This window comes from Leucopleurus acutus (genome assembly GCF_964270905.1).
Source record: "Leucopleurus acutus genome assembly, chromosome: 6".
NCBI lineage: Eukaryota > Metazoa > Chordata > Mammalia > Artiodactyla > Delphinidae > Leucopleurus > Leucopleurus acutus.
The window spans coordinates 68608117-68634044 of record NC_139149.1 but is presented as its reverse complement, the minus strand read 5'-3'; the positions used below and the strand labels follow the sequence as shown (position 1 = coordinate 68634044).

Genomic DNA, 25928 nt, shown 5'->3' with positions numbered 1-25928 from the left:
TGGGCTTTCTCTAGTTGGGGCGAGCAGGGGCTACTCCTCGTTATGGTGCGTGGGCTTTCCATTGCGGTGGCTTCTCTCGTTATGGAGCATGTGCTCTAGGTGCGCGGGCTTCAGTAGTTGTGACACATGGGCTCAGTAGTTGTGGCGCATGGGCTTAGTTGCTCCACAGCATGTGGGATCCTCCCAGACCAGGGCTTGAACCCGTGTCTGCAGCATTGACAGGCGGATTCTTAACCACTGCGCCACCAGGGAAGCACCATAATATGGTTCTTGAAGAAGGTCATGTTTTTGTTTCCTTAATGTCTAATATAGTAGGTACTTAATAAATATCTAAATGAATAAGTGAGCTTGATTGTAATAAAATTAATAGACAGTGGTGTCAGGACTCAAACTTAAGTATTCTTACACCAGAGCTGTACAATAACAACTCTGTTTCTGCTTCCTGACCTTTTTTCCTTTAGGGAAGCTGATGAGAATAGTCTAGTAGATCCCTTTAATTCTAAAATGCTGAGATAGTCTCAGTGGATAGTGATAGTAGTTTCTTTGTATTGAATAGAGATCATTATGAAAAGTGTCTCGTTGCTTTTATTTTTGGGGGAAAAAACCAATCTACACTGATTTTTGCAGTTTGTAGTATGGCTTTAATTAGCAGTGTTACAGAAGAAATCCAAATCGCCAGGTGGGGAAGACATAGGGATCTCTTAATGCAAGTCATGAAACACAGTTATCACATAACAAGTTTGTAAGAATTTTAAGGATTATTTGGAACCCTATCCTATTGTCTGACCCAAAGGCTACCTTGGAAAGAAAATGGAACATTTTACGTTTAGGTGTTTTTGAGCTACAGAAAGGTTCCTATTGCAAAAGAAGGATACAGCAATCAGAAATTCCTCTTCTCTTTCTTGGAAATAAAGGCACTTTGAATAATGTTTAAAATTTGCAAATTTTCAGTCATTTAATTAATTTTTATCCATATTTTCTCTTAACCACAGTCTTACTTTGTCATATCCAAGATAAAGACATGTTTACGACTTCTGTTTGTCTTCATTATTCCAAGATATACTATATTTTATCACCTCACATTCTTTTAGATTTAACATCTCTTAAATCCGGAAGTAATTTAAAATTGATGGTGTGTCATTGTTTAATTGACAATGTTTTTCTTTCTTAGTGGTACATAAAATAATGGTGTTTCTTAAAATTGATAGTGACTTAGCTTTGATAAAATTTGATGATGTAAGATTTGAATGTCATATATTCATATGCCATAGATATGGTTTATCTTCTCTTTAATTTTTTTATTTAAAAATGTGTTAATGTTATATAAATAATATTTTTATTACTCTGAAATGATTATTGGTGTGTAAGAGATAACTCTTTGGAAAAATAACTTTGCTTTTCCTAAGAGAATAAATGCTACAGTTGGTAATTTTTACTCACTTGAATCAAATTAAATTAATTATAAGGTACTGTTTCATAAAATTTTAACTATAAAAATTGTGATTCTAATTTTTGTTTCCTTATAGTTTTTATAGTCGTGCTTTTGAGAAGATGTTTCAACAATGTTTGGAGTTACCCTCTCAGTCAAGATACTCAATTGCATTCCCACTACTTTGCACTCATTTTATGAGTTGCACACATGAACTGTGTCCAGAAGAGGTAATTTCAGAGTAGTATTGTGATTTATATGGTATGCAGAAAAAACTACTCCAAACATAAAGCTGACCGAATGTTCACAAAGACTCACAAAGTCCTAATTATCTAATCTAGCTGCCCACTTAATGCATCTCTGTGTAGAATCAGAAGAATGCTTGAATAGATATATGATATAGACATAATATATATCTGAATAATCAGATAAATATACATACATGTTTGTAAGAACATATAAAGTCACTTGGAATTACCTTTATTAAAATAGTGAGTCAGGTATTAATATTTATGGTAAAGTTATATAGTGATTGATTTTTGAATGCTTAGTTTTCCTCTGAAACGCTCATTGAAAAGACTTGAAAATTGGAGAGATTGCTGACTAAACATAAACATTTCAAAGAGGAATTTCACTGACTCGTCAATATAATAGATACAGTAAGCAAAATCCAGATTTGCTGGTATTTGTAATATATTCACATACAGGCACACACAGTTACTGAGTAATTGAACTACTCAAGTTTTACAGATACCAAGTATCTATCAAAAATGTACTCAGTATTTCTTCTAATCTTTCAAGAAGAAATATCACTTTGTGAGTATGGTAAGAATATATATTAAAATTAAATAGTATTTTAAAAAATAATTTAACTTAGTGTTGAATCCCTTTACTTAGAGCTGCAGAACTTGTCAAAAAAAACCTTACAAATAGCAGCATTATTATTATCTTTAAGCATTAGGTAGTGTCTGTTGTAGATTGTTTTTCAGCATTCCATTGGAAGCAGACTCAGACAGAAATTAGCCTGCAGGAAGTTTATTAGGGAGTGCTTTTAGGATTAATACCTGTGAGGATATAATACCACCAATTTTAATAGATTTGTAGATTTTTTACAATTAAAAGATTTTTTTCCCCCAATCGTGACACCTAAGATATATTGTCAGTTTTTCCTCACCATCATCCTTCCCATTAATTACCCATCAAGTCCTCTTCATTTTATTTGTATGGTATATTGTAGTTCAGCTTTTCAGTGTTTTTCATCTGTACTGCTAAATAATTTTTCTTCCTTCAATATCTGCCTTAAAGACTAACACAATGCCACCAGAGTGCCTCTTTCCTTCTTAAAGAACCATCAGTGGTTCTCCATTGCATATGGAGAAAGTAAAAATTTCTTAGGCATTTAAAATCCTCAACAATTTGATCTCTACCCCCATTCTTTTTTTTCTTTTGTTTTATGTCTTTAAGAAAAAATATATATAAACATAAAAATGTAATTTTAAGTATTTTAAAATGTATAGTTCAGTGACATTAATTACTTTTACAGTGTTGTGCAACCTCACCACTGTTCATTTCTAAAACTTTCATCACCCCAACCAGAGACTCTGTATACCTTTAAGCAATAACTCCCCATCCTTCAGCATTCCATTGGAATGGTATACTCCAGTCTGCTTTCTGTCTATGAATTTGCCTCTTCTAGAGAGTTCATATAAGTGGAATCATACAATGTTTGTCCCTTTGTGTCTGGCCTGTTTCGTTTAACATACTGTTTCAAGGCTCATCCGTGTTATAGATATATCAGAACTTTCATTTTATGAATGATAATAATCCATTGTATGTATATATCACATTTTGTTTATCCACTATATACTCACAGTCTTCTACTTTCCACTCCCTACTGTAACTATGCCACCTTAGGTAAACTGTACTCATTTACTAGTCTACTTTTTGGCATCTTAGAGGCTTTTTCCTCATACATAAAATTCATTTCACTACACCTCTACCTGTCGTACTCTTACTTTTTCTTCAGTGATCAGCTTGAATCCACCTCCTCCAAAAAGATTTTCAGCATTCCTCCAGTTAAAATTTGTCCCTCCTTAACCATATTTTCATAACACTTTCATCATTTTATCTATCATCATCTAACCTGTATCATTTATTTTAACGTTTCTACCTCATTTTGTTGGTAAAGTTATGGTTCCTTAATGGGGTAAGACTCAATTCTTACCAAATAATTGCAACAGGTAATTAATAGTGTGTTTATATTTATGTAGAACCATAAAATTTATACAGCATTTCTCATCTTTTGTTGCATTTGATTATTACAACAAAGTAACAGCATAGTCAGAACTACTGATAATTTCTGGTGGACTGATGGTTTTTTTCTCCCTATATTCATATAGCTAGTAAGTGGTACTATTCTGTTTTTCATTTAGCAAACTTGTTAAAGCCTGTTATATTCCAGCTGTGCCTTCTTAAACCTGTGATTGAAAGGATGCAAAGACACAGTCTTTGCCCTAGACAAATCCGTGATCTGATGATCTGTGTTGTGGTAGAAATATACATGGGGCACTCTGGGAACATTGAGGGAATTCACTTAAGGGTGATGAGGGAATTCACCTAAGGGTGAGGATAGAGTAAGTTGGTGTGCACAGTTAATAGTTCTCAGTGCAGTCTTGCTTTGTTATTTTAGTTTTAGCCATTCATCTCATTTAGATCAGAAAGGTTATAGAAAAGGCCTCTAGAACAACTTCTTAATGCTGAGGCTTTAGTTTAAGCTGTAGTACTTACAGTGAATTTGAAGAAAGATGGTACCTTTTGAACTAGATTTGAAATTCACACCCTCCTGGGTCAGCAGGATTCCCAGATAATGGTAGCCAGTACTAATGAGAAACTAATTATCATGTTGCTATAACTGTACCATCCAGTAGAGTAGTTCACTCATCTTTTCCAGTTTCCAGTTTCATTGTTTAAAAATCTTCCATATGCTAATGTCTCCTAAATCTATATCTGCAGCCCACACCTTTCCCTTCGAGTTAGATTTTCTCTATATCCTGCTGCAACTTAGGTATTTTTAGCCATCTGAAGTGTAACATGTCCAGAATAGAATTATTGATTTTCCACATCCACCCCAACTTGGAGCCTTTCTGTTTTGAGCTCTGCCTTTATATATGTATATATATATATTCAAACTCCTGCCTCTTCTCACCCTTGAACAAGCCACATCATCTTTTGCCTGGTTGATTGTTATTGTCTCCTAAGTGGTCTCTTTGCTTCTGCCATTATCCTCTGTTCTCAGCACAGAGCCAGAGTTAAGAAATCTTAGTTGTTTTCCTTCCAGTCTTAGCATTTTTGAGCCATTGAAGAGAAGTAGTGAAATCAGATCTGTATTTTAAATAAGTTAGTCTAGTAAGTTTGAAGCAATGCTAGTTCAGAGTTCTTTTTTTCAGGAAGAAGGGATAGCAAGGGATATGTTTTATCTTTCAGGAGTCAGAATTTGGTTAAATAAAACGCAAATGTTTATAATTTGAAATTTTTCCTTAAATAAAGTGAACCATTATTTAATTGTATCTGGTCTGTAGATCCCTTTAGGTTTTGCTTCCTATTCAAGTTTTAAAGGGCATTTAAAATACATTATAAGGTAGCATGGTACATCTAGGAACAGTTATTTTACATGTTTAAGTATTTTTATATTCTTTTATATTATCTTATATTTATTTCAGCATAGAAATAATGTTTGTAATGTCTGCATATGTTTGTTATATAATTATGGAAGATCAGGGAAGGAAAACTTATAAATCTGTCTCCAGAAACTAACACAACATTTTAAATCAACTATACTCCAATAAAATTTTTTTAAAAAGCTGCCTCTTTGTAAGTATTGCAAATGTATAGTGCAAAGTTATACAGCATTATATACTCAACATTCCAGTTACCATTGATAAGAAAAACCCATTAAACTGTTGCAACACCCACCAAAACTAAAATGATACAGAATTCTGTAGCTAGAGATAGATTGATTTGAGTGAGTGTATGTATCTACATATACGTATGTAATCTCCCAAACATTAGATATAATGTTCTTTTTTCCCCTGTTGTGTTCAGAAAATGCATTTGTGGTCAGCCTTTTTTTTCTCTTCTGGGATGGGGAGTTTGATTTTAGAGAGTTGAATGCCTTGTGCATTTGTTTGTTTTACTGAGTTGATACCTAATGATTTTATTTAAATATTTTAACATTTCTGTTTATACACTACAAAATTCTGTGTTTTCAAGATTTTTGTATATAATCAGGTGAGATCAGAAAACATAACTCTTAAGTCTGATCTTTCGTATTGTGTGTTTGATATTCTAGTATTTAAGAACTGGATATAGGACATTGGAATTTGAAAATTAATAGTTTTTCATGTTAAGGAAGACACTGATCCTTTCAGATTCTTTGCAATCATAATTGTATAATCACCAGGTACTTACTTTATGTCGGTTGTGTGCAAATACAGTATGGTAGGTTAGTTGTTAAAAGAGATAAAAGAAATCTATAACATCTCCCATCCTCACTCCTTATTGTAGAATAGACTTGAACCTTATTTTCCATGTTTATTTAAAAAGTGTTTTAATTCAAACTACTTTCTTATAATTTTTATTATTGTTGTTGTTACTATTTTGCTTTAACAGAGACATCATATTGGAGATCGCAGTCTTTCCTTATGTAATATGTTCCTCGATGAAATGGCCAAACAAGCTAGAAATCTCATCACTGATATTTGCACGGAACAGTGTACTCTTAGTGACCAGGTGATAATTTAAATGTTCCCTTACAGATAGGAAAATTGTGTAGGAAGGCAAGAAAATGATCTCTTAGCTAGTTCTTTTCCATTTTTTAATTTTATTCTCACACTATCAGTAAATCTCATTACCTCATGTTGTGAAACTCCATTATTAGGTTTTTTAAAAATTCCCTCTGTCCTTAGGATTACAGTTTAAAATTAAGCTTCTAGCTTGGCATTCAAGTCCCTTCCTAAGGTAGCTCAAACCACTCTAGCCTGTACTTTATACTCCACTACCTAGTCATTCTAACTAGATTCTGAACACATCATGTCCTATCATAGTCTTGGTCTTCATAGGCCATTTTCCTTTCAGTAAAATGTTCTTTCTTATTCCTCATTTGCCTGGTATTTTTTAACTTGTCCTTTAACTGTAGCTTTGATATAACTACCTCTATGAAGTGTTTCTTCAAACAAGATTACCTGTTTCTGTTTTTCACCAAGCTGAGTGGGCTCTCCAAGCTGGCTAGGTAAACTCTACATCTCACCTATTGCCTCTCTTTTTAGTGCTAGCATGATATTTGCCACATAGTCTGGATTTAGCTAAGGTTTGTTTCAGTAGTCAATGTTTTCAAAGTAATTGGTTTGTATGATTTCATTTCTTTTTAAATTTAGTTGCTGCCCAAGCATTGTGCCAAAACCATCAGTCAAGCAGTGAATAAGAAGTCAAAAAAACAGACTGGTAAGAAAGGGGAACCTGAAAGGGAAAAACCAGGAGTTGAGAGCATGAGGAAAAACAGGCTGGTAGTGACCAAGTAAGCCATCCACTATTATTGTATCTTTTTGTTACAGGTAGAGGAGTTTTTTTTTCATTTTTTGTATGGCATTAGTACTGAGGAAATGCTGGTAATTGTAAATTCTTCATTTCCCAGTTGTTAATTTTTTTGACCTTTTTGAACTTGATTAGCCAGTAAGTGCTTATTTCATCTCAAAATACATATTTTGGATTTTTGAAGAAAATACATGTAATAGATGTCATTTGTCTTTATATGTTGAATATTGAAGGCCAAGAATCTGTCTAAAAATTTGGGGGGGTATACTATAAGCAGTCTATAATTTTCAGTTTATTTAAAGTCAGATGTCTGACACTATTTTGGCATCTTGTCATATATTAGAAAATACTTGATGTCCTTTTTTTTTAATGGGTATATTAGACTAGATAGCATTCAGTGCTGTTTGTTTGTTTGTAGGGGAGGTATAGATGAGCAATAATAGGTGAGTATTTTTTGTTTAAAGTAAATTTCCTACTTCCTTGCTTCCTGTGTTGAGCAAGCTATTGGCCATTTTGTAGACAGCTTTCTTCCTCCAGAACAGAAAATACAGCAGGAGTTGGAAATAATTCTTTATGAGTGCAGAATAAGCTCTTTCTTATATATTAAGTCAGTATAGTCATCATCTGAATGAAGAAACAAATGAATGATGCTGTCTTTAGAAAATTGCTCTCAAAGGTTAGTGATACCCTTAGAGATTTTGAACTTGTCAGTTCAGATCTTAAGAGAGAAAAAATCGATTTTGCAGTTATTATTCCCAAATAAAGTCTGATATATTTATAAAATTAATTTTGTATTGCTGTGATGAAATGCTAAAAAAATTTTTTAATTTACTGTTTAATAATATTTTTTCAGCCTTGATAAATTGCACACTGCACTTTCTGAGTTGTGTTTCTCTATAAATTATGTACCAAACATGGTGGTTTGGGAACATACCTTTACCCCACGAGAATATTTGACTTCTCATCTGGAAATCCGCTTTACTAAGTAAGAAAGAGTATAAACTGTTTTTGTTTGTTGGTTTAGTTAATGAGTTTGTTATATTTATTCTTCTTATCTATGCAATGTTTACTTTTATGAGGGAAAGCATTAGTAGAAATGGTATATAAATAATATATAAATTAGTAGAAACGGTAGTATAAAAAATAATGAACTGGGAAGTATAAAGAATAATGAAGTGGGAATTACTTAAATTATCCAGATTCTTATCCCATATTTATTAACTAGTTGTAACACTGGACAAGCCAGTTAATCTCTGTGAGTCTTAACTTCCTTGTAAGAAAAAGGGAGAAGATTAGAGCAAATCAGTGTACTTCAGTGGACAGGTGGCAACCCAGTAGGATCATGAACTCAGTTTAGAAGGCTGTAGTCAATATTTAAAGGAAGAAAGAAGAGGGAGGGAAGTAAAGAAGGAAGAAGAAATAGGAAAAAAACCAGTGCATTGCATGTAGTAAGTAGAAATACTGCTTCATGAAACTGTTTATGTATGTGTGTACTGTGTTGTGATGCTAGATACATATCTTATAGTGGATCACAGTCAAATGTGTGAAAACCTCAGGACTAGATGAACACTTAAGTCTTGTGAATTCCAACGTATGCTGTTATGCCAGTAGAATTCTAGACTCTTGAGGTGCTCGATTCTAATTTTATAAGTTATATATATGTTTCTTGCAATGATATTTTATGTAACAAGTCAGAAATCTTTTAATTTTGTAAACATTGCTTCAGCCTTTTTCTAAAATTACACACTTATTTATTAAAGAAAATATTGATTCAACATGTTTTTCTTGAAGGCCTTAAGGCAATTTATGAAACAAAATTTTGCCAAAGGTTTTTCAAAAACTTTAGCAAAAGGTTGTAGTCACTAACAAGTGTTTGTGCCATATGCATAACATTGTGTTTGTTAAGTACTATGAGTAGTAATGAAACGGTATAAAGCTTAGAGCTTTGACAATTATAGAACAAAGTAGAATATTTAAATAGGCAGTAAATTGAGTGTTAAGTCATCAGCTGAGAAGAGTCCAGTGTTGAGCAAAGACTATCTTTTGCTCTTCTTTAGTAAGGAAGGCATCCTGAAAGTGAAACCCAGACTGCTCCAGTATTTAGACCAAAGGGACATTACGCCTTCTGGTATTTATTGCTCTCAACTGGGTGGGGTAGGGAGTGGTGGGTGGAAGGTAGGGTTCAGTTTACAACTCCCTTGTTTTCCTTCTGTAAACAGTCTGGTCCGTTAATCCACGGAGAAGCAGATGTTCTTTTTACCAAACATCTACTTAGTGATCAGGATCAAGGCAAGGCTATATAAACTTGTTTACCTGGGAAAGATTTTTATGCCAGGACAAATAGCTTGTGAGTATTAGTTTGTTGATTTTTGCTGATCACTTGAGCACAGTCTTAGGACTTAGGGGCTGTGTACAAGGATAGCAGTTTTTGTCTTGAGTTGTTCTTCTGGGACTGATACTAGTGATGGGGTTTGTCTGGTGTCTTTATGGATTTATCCTTACAAATACAAGTCTAAGATCTTTGTAAATCTAATGCTCAGGGAGTTTTAAAGAAGGTGGCTAATGTGGGAAAAGATAGTTTAGGAAAGTATTTTCAACATTTGTTTCCTTTTAGGCTTATACAGTTTCTTGGGGTATAAACCAAAGAGATCTGTGTTTTATGTGGTGTGAGTGATTATTGTACAATAAATCTTTTGTTGTTGCCATGCTTTGATTGTCATGCATTTTGTTGAGAGGTAGCCCTAAGTCAGGCAGGTGTGGGGTCAAATCCTAGACCCACCACTTCCAAACAAAGTGACCTTGAGCAGTTTACTTGAATTCTGCACCTTAGTTGTTTTTTTTCCCCCTCTATGCAATGGTGGTGGTAACTGCATAGTAGGGTTATTAAATATGAAGATTGTAGGTAATATATATAAAGCCTAAAAAACTACTGGCACATAACAGTGCCAAAGGAGTTCAGGCTATGGACTAAATAGTCCACTGTACTTGCTGGAGACAGCATATCGTGTTAAAGGAATTTTTTAAACCTCTTTATTCTTAAATAATTTTTATTACTGATGCCCTTAGTATTTTTTTTAATCACTTGCATTCCCATTTCATTATACCTTTTAGGTGTATATTCTTTTTTAAAGTTGTTTCTTTGGAAGATAAACATAGTAGTAATTTCATGAACTTGTAACAAAGTGTATTTAAAATTTCATTGCCTATTTAATATTAGAGATCAGTAGATTGAATGGCCTGTTTATATAGATACAACAATTAGGACTTTTTAATTATTTTTTTACCCCCCCACCAGGTCTATTGTTGGAATGACTATGTATAATCAAGCCACACAGGAAATTGCAAAACCGTCAGAGCTTCTGACAAGTGTAAGAGCATACATGACTGTACTCCAGTCAATAGAAAACTATGTGCAAATTGATATTACAAGAGTATTTAATAATGTGCTTCTTCAACAAACACAACATTTAGACAGTCATGGAGAGCCAACCATTACAAGTCTGTACACAAATTGGTAAGGAACGTATTTAGAAATTTGGAGTGATATGAAGTTTCTTTGTAATGAATGCCTTCTGAAAGTTTTTTTTTTTAATGGATAATTGCTCATTCATGTTATTAGTCAACTTTAAAATTATATGCAGTAATGTATACCATAATAAATTTTGAATTAATTTCTCCATTTGTAAATTTACTTTTCGCCTTAGGTATCTGGAAACTTTGTTAAGACAAGTCAGCAATGGTCATATAGCTTATTTCCCTGCAATGAAAGCATTTGTGAACTTACCTACGGAAAATGAATTAACATTTAACGCAGAGGAATATTCTGACATATCAGGTGAATAATACTCTGACATGTTTTAGAGAATGAAGAAGGCTTGATTCTTTTGGTTTTGATTCTGTTGTGACTATTTTTATTCAATTATATGGATAATCATACATTGTATCTTAGACTTAGCTTTGCATTTGTGTTCTTATTTATTCTACTGATTTTTCTTCGGGTTTTCCATTAATAATTTGTTTCTTAAAATATTTGCTCTGTCAAAGTATAAAATTTCATTTCCTTTCAGAAATGAGGTCGTTATCAGAACTGCTAGGCCCATATGGTATGAAGTTCCTAAGTGAAAGCCTTATGTGGCATATTTCATCACAAGTTGCTGAACTTAAGGTAATATAGTCTTTATTGATTTTAGCTTTAAAACATTTCAAGAATATGAGCAGCAAGCCTAGAAGCCTCAGGGAACAAATTTCTCATCTTTAATTTCTTGTGTTCTTTTCAGTATGAAATAATAGAAGAATTATGGTCCAGTAATTTAGCTTTTGCCAACTATTTTTTATTTCAGACTGAATAAGCAGATTCTTCTAGAACTGTTTTTGTTTTTAGTGCTTCTTTGCCATTTAATGTGGTGGGTTGAGTACTATGATGTGATAATAAAAACTATTCATATCTATGAGAATTCAAGGTATCTGATATCCTTAACAGTGCTGCAAGGCCCCTAGAGGATCTGGCCTTCCACTTTTTCTCACCTTTTACACTCCTCCATCCTGGCTGGCCTACTTGCTATTGTGTCATCTCAAAATACTCTTCACTAAGATACTGTCTCAGCTTGTCTTCTCATAACATTCATGTATTTTCAATTATCAGAATATCCCTCCTTGAACACACTTTTAAAAATCGCAACCATTACTTTTTATTCTTTTTATCCAGCTTTATTTGTATTTTACTTGTGACCTTTCATGTCATGCATCTTATGTCACTCACTAGAATAAAAACTCAATTATAAACTCTCTTAAAACCTTAGTGCTAGGGCTTCCCTGGTGGTGCAGTGGTTGCGAATCTACCTGACAATGCAGGGGACACGGGTTCGAGCCCTGGTCTGGGAAGATCCTACATGCCACGGAGCAACTAGGCCCGTGAGCCACAACTACTGAGCCTGTGCGTCTGGAGCCTGTGCTCCGCAACAAGAGAGGCCGTGATAGTGAGAGGCCCGCGCACCATAATGAAGAGTGGCCCCTGCTTGCCACAACTAGAGAAAGCCCTCGCACAGAAACGAAGACCCAACACAGCCAAAAATTAATTAATTAGTTAATTAATTAATTAAAAAAAAAAACCTTGGTGCTAAATTAGTGTCCAGCACATAGTAGTGCTTGGTAAATATCTGTTGGATTCAAAAATAAAAACAGGTAGCTTTCCTTACCCTTTACTTTGTTCTAGGACTTTTCTAAGCTCTTTATATATTTTTTATTAACTCCTTTAAATTTTTAAAACTGCTATTGTCCCTATTTTACAAATTAGAAAAGTAAGACCAAGAAAGATTAAGTAACTTGTCCAGGCTCACATGCTAATAAGTGGTGAAACTTTTAATTTGAATCTATATAGTCTATCTGGCTCCAGAGTTTATACTAGTACCCTACTACACTGTCTTGAGAAATGCAAGAGATCTTAGCAGTCAGCTAACCCACCCTTATCTGATGCCGGAATATACATTTTTCTGGGTGGATGATTTGGTCTTGTTGAAAATGAGGCAGTCTTATCAATTACTGCATATCTCTAGTTATGTTAATATCTAAGTAGTAATTTTTGATTGGTCCTCATTCTTACATCAAGAGGTAGAGACTGCCTCTAACAACATGACCCTTCACATATTTAGAAACTTTTGTTGGTATTTCTCTTCCCTAGGTGAAGTATATTCATATTTAGTCTCACTCTCTTCTATTACAAATTCTATCTTATTGGTGTCACTTTTAGAGGCTGGTGCCCTGAACTGAGAATAAACTTCAGCTAGAGATCTGAGTAGTGAGGGTGCACCTACTTACCCTGGACACCATACTTACTGATACAGTTTAAGATAGCATCAGCACTTTACATAGCTATACCATCCTGTTTTCAACTTGGAATCAGGTACCTTTTTTTCCCTTCTCCCTTCCTTCTTCTCCTTTCCTCCTTTCCCTTGTCCCCCTCCCCTTTTGTTTTCATATACAGACTCGAACCAGGCTTTCTACATCTTGTATTTTGTGTGATTTCGTTTTTTAGACCTTTATTTTTGTTCCTTTAATAATTTATCTTGTTAGATATTGTTCATTATTTCTGGATATTTTTTTAGTTCAGATTTTGTCATAGTCTTTCAGTAATCCTTTTATAAACTTAACTGTCTTAGCTATGTCCTTAAGTATCAATGTTATCAAATACATTCCTATTCTTTAAAAGAAATGGAAGGAGCTTATGTTTTAACATTTCTCTTTTGTATCTTGGAATGACCATATTTTCTTTCTCAGATATTAAAATTTAATTTAAAGTTGATGTCATAATAGTATAGTGTTGACTTCTTTTTTAATACTCTGAGTTTTCTGACTCACGAGTGTTATTTCTTGGCTGGATTCTTTTTCAAATATTTGGTAATATTAAACCTGAGTTAAAAAGCTAGACAAGAGAAACTTTTTGTGTAAGAGCTTAGATTTATTATCTTTGGAGATACGTGGGTGTGAATTAGCTTGGGTTTCTCATTAAATGTAGTATACCCCAAAACCAAGATGGTTTAGGATACTAAAACATTTTTTTCTCTAAAACTTGATTTTAGTAATCTATGTGATTTTCCTTAACTTTTCTTTTTACCTTCATAAAAACTTGCCTATTTTATTAATGATTTAATGTTAGTTGTAAGACTTTTAGAAAATCACATAATTATGTTTTGGTATTTAGGGGCTTTTTATTTTTATTTTTTTGCTTCTCAAACACTAAATCCTGATTTAATTGAGTATTTTTCAGACGTCTTCTTCATGTGGTCAACTGTAAATATGAAAGCTTTACATTTCTAGCATTGTGCCCATTATCATTTAGATTTCTGCAAAACAAAGCTAGTCCTGAGGATTTAGTTTTCTGGAATTGCACAGTGCTTTACAGTGGTTTTCTTAGAGATCCTTCTTAATAATCCCAAATTGTAATTCAGATTTCTCTGAATTTATTATATTTTTTAATTTATTTATTTATTTATTTTGGCTGCGTTGGATCTTCGTTGCTACACGTGGGCTTTCTCTAGTTGTGGCGAGCGGGGGCTACTCTTCATTGCAGTGCACAGGCTACTCTTTGTTGCAGTGCACGGGCTACTCTTTTTTGCAGTGCACAGGCTTCTCATTGTGGTGACTTCTCTTATTGTGGAGTATGGGCTCTAGGCACGTGGGCTTCAGTAGCTGTGGCTCGCGGGCTTAGTTGCTCCGTGGCATGTGGGATCTTTCCCGACCAGGGATCGAACCCATGTCCCCTGCATTGGCAGGTGGATTCTTAACCACTGAGCCACCAGGGAAGTCCCTCTGAATTTAACTACTTGTATATTATTAAGAACTGGAGGTGTTATTTATGACTTTGTATTCTCAGCCTCTGTGTACTGAGGCATACTTCAATGTGTATTCTTATAATTTATTCCATAAGAAATCTTATGATCATAATATAATGGTGTTTCATATAGACAAGTTCAGTGTGTTTTATATCTCATTGAGATAAATCTCCAAAAGTACTTGTCTTTCAGTGCTGATTCTAATTGCTTTGCATTTTTCAGTGTCCTATAAAATTACTTTCCTTAGAATAATCAAATTTATGAAATTACAGAAGTAAAATAACATACAGATTGCTGTTTCCAATACTGGTAGGCTAGGTTATTTAGATCAACTTTTCCCTTAAGGACAATTTTTTTGAAATGTATATATACACATATATATATGTATATAAAGAAAACATTTTCTAAAAAAGAGCTAAAAGGTCAGTGAGGTGTTTATTTCTAGGCTAAAATCAAGGAAAGCACTGGAAGCCACTGTGCTGATGTGAGGACATTCGCTGATCCAGAAGTAACATTTGTTAAGATTCAGCTGAGTCTTGGTGGTCTTGTGGAGCAAGGGGCTCCATAATCAAAACCCAAAGACTGCCCAGAGTGGGCGTGGAAAGGAATTCTGCTTAAATTCCCTTTCACCCTCTTTACATAGATACCCCAAAGAGTTATACCTTCAGGGTAACAGTGAACTGGAAATGATTCACACACACCCCCGTCCCCCCAGGATTTTCAGCCCTGTTTGTGTTACTCTTTTTGTTTTGAATCTCAAGTCTTGAATGTGGATTAAAAGCGGTCCTAGATTAGTAGTGCCCCAAGGTGCTTGGCAGACGCTAATAAAAATCCTCTCTGGAGAAAGGTATCTTCATCCTAGGATTCAAATGATTCCTGCAAATAATTTTTCACATGCAGTCACCTCCAGCTGAAGAGTGGAAGTCCGTTGGAGATTAAGGGAGGGAGGAGGGAGGAGGTCTAATACATCTGGCTGGCTATCTTGATTCTTAGGTCGTTCTCCCTTTCTCTCTGGCTACCTTCTGTTCCTGATGTTCCTGAATATAGAGTCCTCCTTGTCAGCATCACTTCTTAAGACGGTGAGAAGTTGGGTGTGTAACGACCCCCTCCCCCTTACAGACATGTAATAACCCTCTTGTTATCAAGCCCAAGTCTTCCTTTCTATGACACTGCCTACAATTTCTGAGTCCTACCTAGGCCCTGAGGCTTCCATTAGCGTGCCTTCTGCATAGTATCTCCCCTACAGGAACTTAACTGCTCAAATTTCTCATCTCCACTTATTCTTTGCTCCGGTTTTCATCTTCTAGAATTTTGTTGGTGTCTCTCATTCTTCTTTTATCTCCTTTGTTACCAAAGATTTATGCCTTTTTATTTTTTTCCTATCACTTCAGTGTATTTCTGGAAGAAGCAGAGTTTAGACATAGATATAGAGTTCTCTACATTTAGCCAGCATGTAGTCTACATACTTGTTTGAACATTTCTATACGACAAATTTCTGAAAGTGGATCATTTTTTTCTGATATTGTCAAATATCCCTCAGAAAAGATTGTAACTCACACTCTCCATATTAGAGCATGATGATGCCGAAATAGCATTTTAATCTTTATGAAATTAGTGAATACAGTGTTTTGGGGGGAATTATAATATTTTTAAGATAGTTCTGTAACATCTTAGCTTTTAATTTTCTCTATTTTTATTTTTTATATTTAATCTAAACTGACATAAACTAAATATTATGTGGCTGCATCTTCTTTTTATCTTAAAGATTACCTTGATTGTTTCAGTTCCTGTTTTAGCTGAGGACCTTTTTTATTTCAGAGTAAATTTGTGGGCCAATTAAAAAAAAAGGAACGCTTCTTTATACTTAATGGTTGTGAGTAAATCGTGTGTCAGACATAGTCAACACTATGCACATGTACTAATGATAAAACGTGTTTATTACTTTCTGGAGAAGAAAACAACCAGTGTCTCCATTCCTACTAAAATTCTTGGGGTGTTTCATTTGGAGTTGTGCCCATCGAGTCAACTTCTTCGAGTCTTGCCAGTTCTTTCAGTTCTTCTAGTTCTTCAGAGTCCTAGAAGGATGAAGTAAGAAATTTAAATATGAATTGTGCCAAGAATTTAACACTTTCTAACAGAAAACCAACATTTTTTTTAGTAGTCTTGATTCTTTTCACTTGATTAGTCTCAGTTTGTTCCAAACCATTTAGTTATAATTCCTAGTTACAGCTTTTGGGCCATTTGTCAGAGATATTAATCAATGGCTTTAAATGTATAGAAAGCTTTGTTTCAGGGTGCAATCGAGGGGGAAAAGAAATTTATATAAACTATACTTTTAAGAGGAGACATCATTAACTTTTTTTTAGGAGTAATGTGCAAACAAATAATTCGGGGTAATCGTTCTTAAACCATGGTCCCCAGATAGCAGTGGCAGCCTTGCCTTGGATCTTAATAAAAATGCACAAGTTTTGGTTCTACCTAAGATCTGCTAAATCAGAACCTGTGGAGCTAGAACCCAACAAGTCCTCCAGATCATTCTGATGCACACTGAAGATTAACAACCATTTCTTTGGGGATTAAGAGCATGGATTTTAAAATCAGGCATACCTGAATTTAAATTCCAAATTCCACTGTTTAATATCTATAACTTTGGGTAAGTTATCTAACTTCTCTGAGCCTTAGTTTTCTCAGTTGTGAAATTGGACTGTCACCTCCCTCATTTGGATGAGGGTAAATGGGATTGTTTGTAAATTGCCTAGTAGAGGAGCTTAAAAATGATTACAGAATCTTACTATTAAATATATACAATAATTTATTGATTCTAAAACAATTATCCTATATTAGCATTTCTGAAATTATACATGTCTTATAGTCATATGATTAGAAAACATTGTGTCAGTTTAATTGGTAGAGGTTTTTTTTTAATTTATTTATTTTTGGCTACATTGGGTCTTTGTTGCTGTGAGTGGGCTTTCTCTAGTTGCGGCGAGCGGGGGCTACTCTTCATCGCGGTGCGTGGGCTTCTCATTGCGGTAGTTTCTCTTGTTGCGGAGTACAGGCTCTATGTGCGTGGGCTTCAGTAGTTGCAGCATGCGGGCTTCAGTAGTTGCGACACGCAGGCTCAGTAGTTGTGGCTCGCGGGCTCTAGAGTGCAGGCTCAGTAGTTGTGGTGCACTGGCTTAGTTGCTCCGTGGCATGTGGGATTTTCCCAGACCATATCCCCTGCATTGGCAGGCAGATTCTTAACCACTGCGCCACCAGGGAAGCCGAGTTTTTTTCTTAATGGCACATTAGATAATGGTGCATTTAATATTCATTGCTGTCTTTGATTCACTGATACATGATATTATGTTCAAGGTGCGTGAGCACAGTCAAGGTTGGGCATATATTTGAGTGTATACTGATTGATGGGACAAGTATTGAATAGGCCTCAGAGAGAGCAGGTAGTCTAATTGACAATGTAGAGGTTGAATTTAGCAAATAAATGTTACTGGAGCTGAACATCTGAATGAGAGCATAAACAGAAATGATCTCAAGTGGAACATAAGCAAAATTCATACTAGTATGGGAAAAATTACTTTTATAGATTTTCCATGGAGTTTTTCATGCTCCCCTTAAATCAGTTGTCATCAGCCTTTGGCTTGTAACACAACCACTATGGCACTTCAACAATATGCTTGCTACATACATCTCCACACCCAGACCTGCTGAATTGAGATATCCAGGCTTTCCAAATACATATACCCACTATCTCTGCCAGAATAAAATTAATTGTATTTGTTTGAGTTATAACTTTTAAATGAAATTACTTTTCCAGTACTCCTTTTAAGAAAAGAATTGTTTAATGAGTTATACTTTTCTTAATTAGCTATCCTTCACTCTCTTCCCTCTCTTCTCTTCCCTTTTCTCAGTGATCCCTGAAAGAGGAGGTAGATAGTTGACATTTCCTTTTTGTGCTAGGAAACATTGCTCTGTTCTCTGTGAAGTGGTACCATACCCCTACAAGTTTTTCTCCCTCTGATTATATATATATCCAATGATGAACTCTAGGCTATCTTTAGCCAGCTTTAACTTTAGCAAGTTCTTTTTGTTTTAGTTGGAATTTATTGCTCTCTATATCCACTTCAGTGTCTGCTTTTTATTATTGGTGCTGTTCTGTGTCTAAGCAGAAGATAATCCTTTATACTACTACTTATCTTTATTGCTTTTTCCTGAACTCCTCCCTTCTTGAATTTGCAAACTGAAGGAAAACATTAATTTTATGTAAATAATTTTAAAATTCTTTTATGAAAACAATAACAGAAACATAGCATAGAGCATCTAGATTTCATGTATTATTTATCCTACTTGCTAGATTGTAATTTCCAAGCATGTTCTTATCTCATCAACATAAGGAGGTCTATGCCTGACCTAGGATCTTCCTTTTCCTTTCTTTAGAAACTTGTGGTGGAAAATGTTGATGTGCTAACACAAATGAGGACCAGCTTTGACAAACCCGACCAGATGGCTGCACTCTTTAAAAGATTATCGTGTGAGTAAATCATGATACTTTTTATAAGCATTAAGAACACCTTGACACTCAGTATTTAGCTTTTGCTCAAATTTTATAAATATAAATAGTAAGTTATGAAAAGTACTCTTCAGTAATGAGGAGAACTAGAAAATTTTTGCAGTCAAAGGAACTTTTAAGTGAATGGCTTACCTGTTTCATATTTTTTTTTTCTTTACAATACTCTTAGTACCATGTGTCGGATATTTGATATCATTATCAATTAGTTCATGAACCCATTAAATTAAATACAATAAATCTATATTAATTTAGACTGAAGGAGATTTAACTTTAGAGTCTGTAATTTTCTGAAAATCAACTTTATCGAGGTATTGCTTATGTAAGTAAAATGCACACATTTAAGTGAACGGTGTGATGGATTTTGACAAATGTTGTGTACATCCACATAACCATTACCACAGTCAAGATGTAGAGCAGTCCATTCACCTCAGAAAGCTTCTCATGACTCTTTGTAGTCAGTTTCACACCGTTAGACAGTGACTGATCTGATTTCTATCACTGTAGATTAAATTTGCCTGTTCCAAAACGTCATATAAACAGAATCACACAGTATATACTCTTTCATATATATTGTTGAGATTCACCCCTCTGTGTTAAGTGGATCAGTACTTTGTTCCTTTTATTGCTAACTAGTATTCATTGCATGAGAACCTGAGCCTACAACTTAAAAAAATATCTTCTTGATACTGATTCTTTGTGGGAGATATGTGAAATAGCAGTGAATCTTAAGTGTTTATTAAAGTATGTTTAGCCAAGTACCTATTTTAGATGTACTTGAATTAATTTCATTTGATTTTTGTCCTTGAACTCAAAGTTATACTTAAAAATTATTTTAAAGTCATACTTCTTACTAATTCATTCAAAAGCCTTTACAACATTAAAAATTTAGTGAAATCCTAAATAAAATATTCTCCGTATATGAGAAAACCAGAGAGTTTATTTTCCCAAGTAAAAAATAACCCTGAAGTAAATTAAAGATGCATATATTTTATATACTTCCCCTTTGATGTTTTTCTTTTAAATGTTTTGCAGCTATATCAAATTTTATAAAACTATAAAATGATTTAGAGAATCACTTTATTAGGCTATCTTATCCTGCTTTTAAAAATAGAAACTTTGGAGCTTCCCTGGTGGCACAGTGGTTAAGAATCTGCCTGCCAATGCAGAGGACACGGGTTTGAGCCCTGGTCCGGGAAGATTCCACATGACGTGGAGCAAGTTTGTGTGCCACGACTACTGAGCCTGCACTCTAGAGCCCATGGGCCACAACTACTGAGCCCTTGTGCCACAACTACTGAAGCCTGCGCGCCTAGAGCCCGTGCGCCGCAAATAGAGAAAGCCCACACGCAGCAACAATGACCCAACGCAGCCAAAAAATAAATGAATAAAAAATACAAAATTATTTAATAAAAGTTAATATAAGACTATACTACAGGGGCTTCCCTGGTGGCGCAGTGGTTGGGAGTCCACCTGCCGATGCAGGGAACACAGGTTTGTGCCCCGGTCTGGGAGGATCCCACATGCCACGGAGTGGCTGGGCCCATGAGCCATGGCCGCTGAGCCTGTGTGTCCAGAGCCTGTGCTCCGCAACAGGAGAGGCCACAACAGTGAAAGGCCCGCGTACCACAAAAAAAAAACAAAAAAACAAAAACTATACTACAGGTTGCCTTTTAGAACAGATCAGTGGTTGCCAGAACTGTAAAGGGAAAGCAGCAAAGGAGTTTTTTGGGGTGATGAAGTTGGTCACCACTGTGGTGATGGTGGTAACACAGATCTACACATGTTAAATTTTTCCTAGAGCTGTACACTGAAAGGGGGAAAAGTCAAGTTTACTGTATGGAACTTTAAAAAATGAAATGAAAAAAAGGAAAGATTGACTTGGTAGCATTATAGGGAGGAGGAGTGTGAATAAATACTTAGTAAGGGGACTTCCCTGGTGGCACTTCGGAATCCACCTGCCAATACAGGGAACCCAGGTTCGATCTCTGGTCCAGGAAGATCCCACATGCTGCGGAGCAACTAAGCCCATGCACCACAACTACTGAGCCTGCACGCCACAACTACTGAAGCCCATGTGCTGCAATTGCCGAGCCCGTGTGCTGCAACTACTGAAGCCTGGGTGCCTAGAGCCCATGCTCTGCAACAAGAGAAGCCACCGCAACGAGAAGCCTGTGCACCACAACTAGAAAAAGCCCATGCATGGCAATGAAGACCCAACACAGCCAAAAATAAAAAATTTTTTAAAAAAATCTTAGTAGGATATTATTTTTTAAATCCCTATCTGATCTCTTTTGTTCATTGTTTTTTTTTAACGTCTTTATTGGAATATAATTGCTTTACAATAGTGTGTTAGTTTCTGCTTTATAACAAAGTAAATCAGCTATACATACATACACATATATCCCCATATACCCTCCCTCTTGTGTCTCCTTCCCACCCTCCCTATCCCACCCCTCTAGGTGGTCGCAAAGCACCGAGCTGATCTCCCTATGCTCTATGGCTGCTTCCCACTAGCTATCTGTTTTACATTTGGTAGTGTATATATGTCCATGCCACTCTCTCACTTCTTCCTAGCTTACTCTTACCCCTCCCCATGTCCTCGAGTCCATTCTCTACGTCTGCGTCTTTATTCCTGTCCTGCCCCTAGGTTCTTCAGAACCATTTTTTTTCTTTTTTTTTAGATTCCATATATATGTGTTAGCTTATGGTATTTGTTTTTCTCTTTCTGACTTACTTCACTCTGTTTGACAGACTCTAGGTCCATCCCCCTCACAACGAATAACGCAATTTTGTTTCTTTTTATGGCTGAGTAATATTCCATTGTGTATATGTGCCATATCTTCTTTATCCATTCTTCTGTCATTGGACTCTTAGGTTGCTTACATGTCCTGGCTATTGTAAATAGAGCTGCAGTGAACATTGTGCTACATGACTCTTTTTGAATTATGGTTTTCTCAAGGTATGTGCCCAGTAGTGGGATCACTGGGTGTATGGTAGTTCTATTTTTAGTTTTTTAAGGAACCTCCATACTCTTCTCCATAGTGGCTGTATCAATTTACATTCCCACCAGCAGTGCAAGAGGGTTCCCTTTTCTCCACACCCTCTCCAGCATTTATTGTTTGTAGACTTTTTGATGATGGCCATTCTGACTGGTGTGAGGTGATACCTCATTGTAGTTTTGATTTGCATTTCTCTAATGATTAGTGATTTTGAGCATCGTTTCTTGTGTTTGCTGGCAATCTTTTGTTCATTGTTATACTATATACTTATATTTTCTAGTATGTTTTACTTTATTTTTTTTTTCACATTTCTTTAATTTTTAAATACTCATTTGATCACCCAGCTGGCCTTAACCCTACTTAATTTCATGCTAATAAACAACGTTTTGACTGTGTCATCTGGTTAGAAGCAGCTAATCCACTGCAGTGTTCAATGCATGTTTACTGTTACTTTAACTCTTCTATTCATGGATTTGAAACAAAATCTTTTTTGTGATTTGGAAAAAGAAAAGATCTGCTTGAGAGTGACTTATTTAGGGGAATAGAGAAAGCTACGCTTTGAGTTGAACTGTTTTCCAGAATACTCTCTTTTGTCTCTGATCTCTTCTTTACCTTTGTGCTGCCTTTATCCCATATACAGAAATTGATTTACTTTTGTAGCAGTTTGATTTTCATAGTCAACAAACACATTCTTTTAAATACCCTAAAAAAGAGAAAGCAATATAATTTATTAAAAGTAGCTCTGGGGAATTCCCTGGAGGTCCAGTAGTTAGGTACTTGCACTGCCATGGCCCGGATTCAATCCCTGGTTGGGGAAGTAAGATCTTGCAAGGCACGTGGTGCGGCCAAAAAAAAAAAAGTAGCTCTGAATTGGGAGACAACCTGAAATTAACTTTTAGTTTTTTGGAATTTCTGACTATGTGACTTGACCACATTTATTTTATTTATTAAAACAATAAGTTAAACAAGATTTCTTAATGTGAAGTTTCTCAGAACTTTTAATGTTATTGTGCATATTCAAGAGGAGGTTATAGCTATAGTCTTTGCAAACTTCATTAAATTCTGGGTAACATCGAAGTATATGATTATATCACAGTACTTATTTTCTGATTGTTCACCTTATTCTCTGCATTCTTTTTTCTGGGTTTGCTGTCTTGTTTTTTGGACTGGAATGCCCTTTTGTTCTCACTCCTTTATGCCCATAAATTGGATGACATATTCTCAGAGAAATATTTTCTCTTACCGTCATTTCTTCTCTCCTTATCTGGATAGTAACAACTTTCTAGTCTCATTTCTTGAATAACCATTTTATTGAACATCTTCTAGTCTTGTGGGTCTTAAGCACTCTGCTGAGTGCTATAGATAGATAAAAAGATACGACTTTGCTCCTGTGGAATTTATATTTGTGCCTTACATGATTTTGTTAACACTTTTAATTCTCATCACATTTTGGCTTCTATTATGCCTTTCCATGTGTATTAATAAAAGATGCTTATGGTAAAGGTTTAAACAAACCACACAGGAGGTAGAAAGTCAAAACAAAATTCTCTCCAGTCCTACTTCTCAAAGGTTTAACTACAGTTAACAGTTTTCTGTACATCTGTCAAGAAATTTATTATGTATATACAAATATGTGTGTGTATATATGTATATACATATATATCTTCTCTCATATAAATAGGATCACATTTTCTTAGTTTTCTTGACAGTCCATTTAGACTGTTATTAAGGTCTAGATTATTATTTTGTTTATATTTGTTTCTTATATAGTACAATGACTTGTGTATGGGGAGTAATTCAATAAATTTTGGTTTTTTAAAATATGAAGGTATTGATCCTTCTAATTCTAATATCTCCTGGTTTTATTTAACCAAGTTTTGATATTGAATATAATAGCAATAAATTTCAGAATAATGTTCTCTAACCAAAATGTAAGTGATCAAATCCATTCATAGTCTTCAGAAACCTGGTCTTACTGCTTATGATCTCAATAGTCATTTTTTGTTTCTGGACTCTCTAGATCTCAACTACTTAATTTAGCATCTCCAAGTTCCAGGGCCAGTTGATATTTTCTCTTTTTGTTTTGGCTGTGTCGGGTCTTAGTTGCAGCACACAGGATCTTCATTGAGCCATGCGGCATCTTTTGTTGCGGTGCGCTGGCTCCTCATTGTGTCACGTGGGCTTCTCTCTAGTTGTGGTGTACAGGTTTTTTTCTCTGTAGTTGTGGCACGTGGTCTGCAGAGCACGCGGGCTCTTTCATTGAGGTGTGTGAGCTCAGTAGTTGTGGTGCATGGGCTTAGTTGCCCGGAGGCGTGTGGGATCTTAGTTCCCCGACCAAGGATTGAACCCTCATCCCCTGCATTGGAAGGTGGTGGATTCTCTACCACTGGACCACCAGGGAAGTCCCGCCAGTTGATTTTTGAGGATCCACTCTGATCAACTTCTTCTTTTTCCCCTAGTCTCTCTCTCCTTCCTCCTATCACTACCATTAATGTGATAGGATTATACAGGTGGCTACTTGCATGATTGTTTCAGGATTCTGATGAACCATCTAAACCATTTTAAAGAACAGAGTGTACTCCACTGGAAGTAAACTATAATTTCCTAATTTTAACATCGGTTTTCAGTACCCTTGCCTCTTTAATCATTGGTTGTAATCAAATTGTTTTTAATTGTGCCTTTTATCATGGGGATTTTATGACTAAGAGTTTTCTCCATGGTTAAGAAAGAATCCAATTCACTCTCTTCTTTTCTCCCCTTCCTTCAAATTTAGCTGTTGACAGTGTCTTGAAGAGGATGACAATAATTGGTGTAATTTTATCCTTCCGATCATTGGCACAAGAAGCACTTAGAGATGTAAGAAACCATTACGAGTACATATCCTATAGCCAAATAATCCTTTTTAATTTCCCAGAAATTTAAAAGTAACTTTAAAAATTTATAGTTGGCAGTAATATAATTAAAATTCCAGTTTTCATAGTTTATATGAAATAAAGCATATAAAAATTATAGTTACTTAAACTCATTTTTTGTTTTGGTATTGAAATTTAGGGGATATAACTTGCCTGAATATTGTGCTACTTTTTCAACTTTTTTCTTCATTAGAGCATTTTCCATTTTGACTATACTTGGTTTGGCATCAAATACATTCCGTTTATGTGTATTGTAGTACTTCAGAAAATCACTTGAAAATAGACAAAGTAAAACAATTTTTATGCAAACTAGAAGTAATTGAATGGTAATATCTCATAAGTTTAGAGGTTGCTTTTTAAAAATAATTCTGCATTCTTAATTTGTTTTCCTGCCTAGGTCTTGTCCTACCACATTCCTTTTCTTGTCAGTTCAATTGAAGATTTCAAGGATCACATTCCAAGGGAAACTGATATGAAGGTAATAAAATTTCTATTTGGATTTTACAGTTTCTAAAATGACATATTTAACTTACATATGAAGTAAAATTAAGTAAATCCTAAGCTACTATAAAGTTTATATTTTAGAGTGATGGGTTAGCATGCTTGCCTTTGAAAATGCATCTTAGAGAGCTCAGCACCAAAATACTATATAGGCATTTTGAAAGTCAATCTTCCTTGATCACCTATAGCAATGTAAAATGGGTTAATATCAATCACCTTTTCCTTAAACTGATAGCTGTTTATACATGGTCATAAGCAGAATGAAAAAGATAAGCCAGAGCTTCCCTGGTGGCACAGTGGTTGAGAGTCCGCCTGCCGATGCAGGGGACACGGGTTCATGCCCCGGTCCGGGAAGATCCCACATGCCGCGGAGCGGCTGGGCCCGTGAGCCATGGCCGCTGAGCCTGCGCGTCTGGAGCCTGTGCTCCACAACGGGAGAGGCCACAACAGTGAGAGGCCCGCGTACTGCAAAAAAAAAAAAGATAAGCCAGTGAAATGAGAGTTGTTTTGTTTTAAATAAAGCTAATTTCAGTTTTTAAAAATTGATGTTAAAAAAATCTTATAAAAGGATGTTAATTATAGGCTATAATTTTTTAAATT

At 35.2% G+C, this 25928-nt stretch overlaps 1 protein-coding gene across 1 annotated transcript in view; it reads left to right on the top strand.

Moving 5' to 3' along the window:
* Positions 1-25928, top strand: part of NCKAP1 (NCK associated protein 1) — a 96801-nt gene that overhangs the window by 62552 nt on the left and 8321 nt on the right. Inside the window, exons 17-26 of the mRNA XM_082841330.1 lie at positions 1527-1659; positions 6098-6217; positions 6862-7001; positions 7872-8003; positions 10314-10532; positions 10723-10853; positions 11086-11183; positions 18784-18877; positions 24689-24771; positions 25225-25305. Of these exons, the coding sequence (XP_082697456.1) occupies positions 1527-1659; positions 6098-6217; positions 6862-7001; positions 7872-8003; positions 10314-10532; positions 10723-10853; positions 11086-11183; positions 18784-18877; positions 24689-24771; positions 25225-25305 (1231 nt within the window). The remainder of the gene's footprint in view (positions 1-1526; positions 1660-6097; positions 6218-6861; positions 7002-7871; positions 8004-10313; positions 10533-10722; positions 10854-11085; positions 11184-18783; positions 18878-24688; positions 24772-25224; positions 25306-25928) is intronic.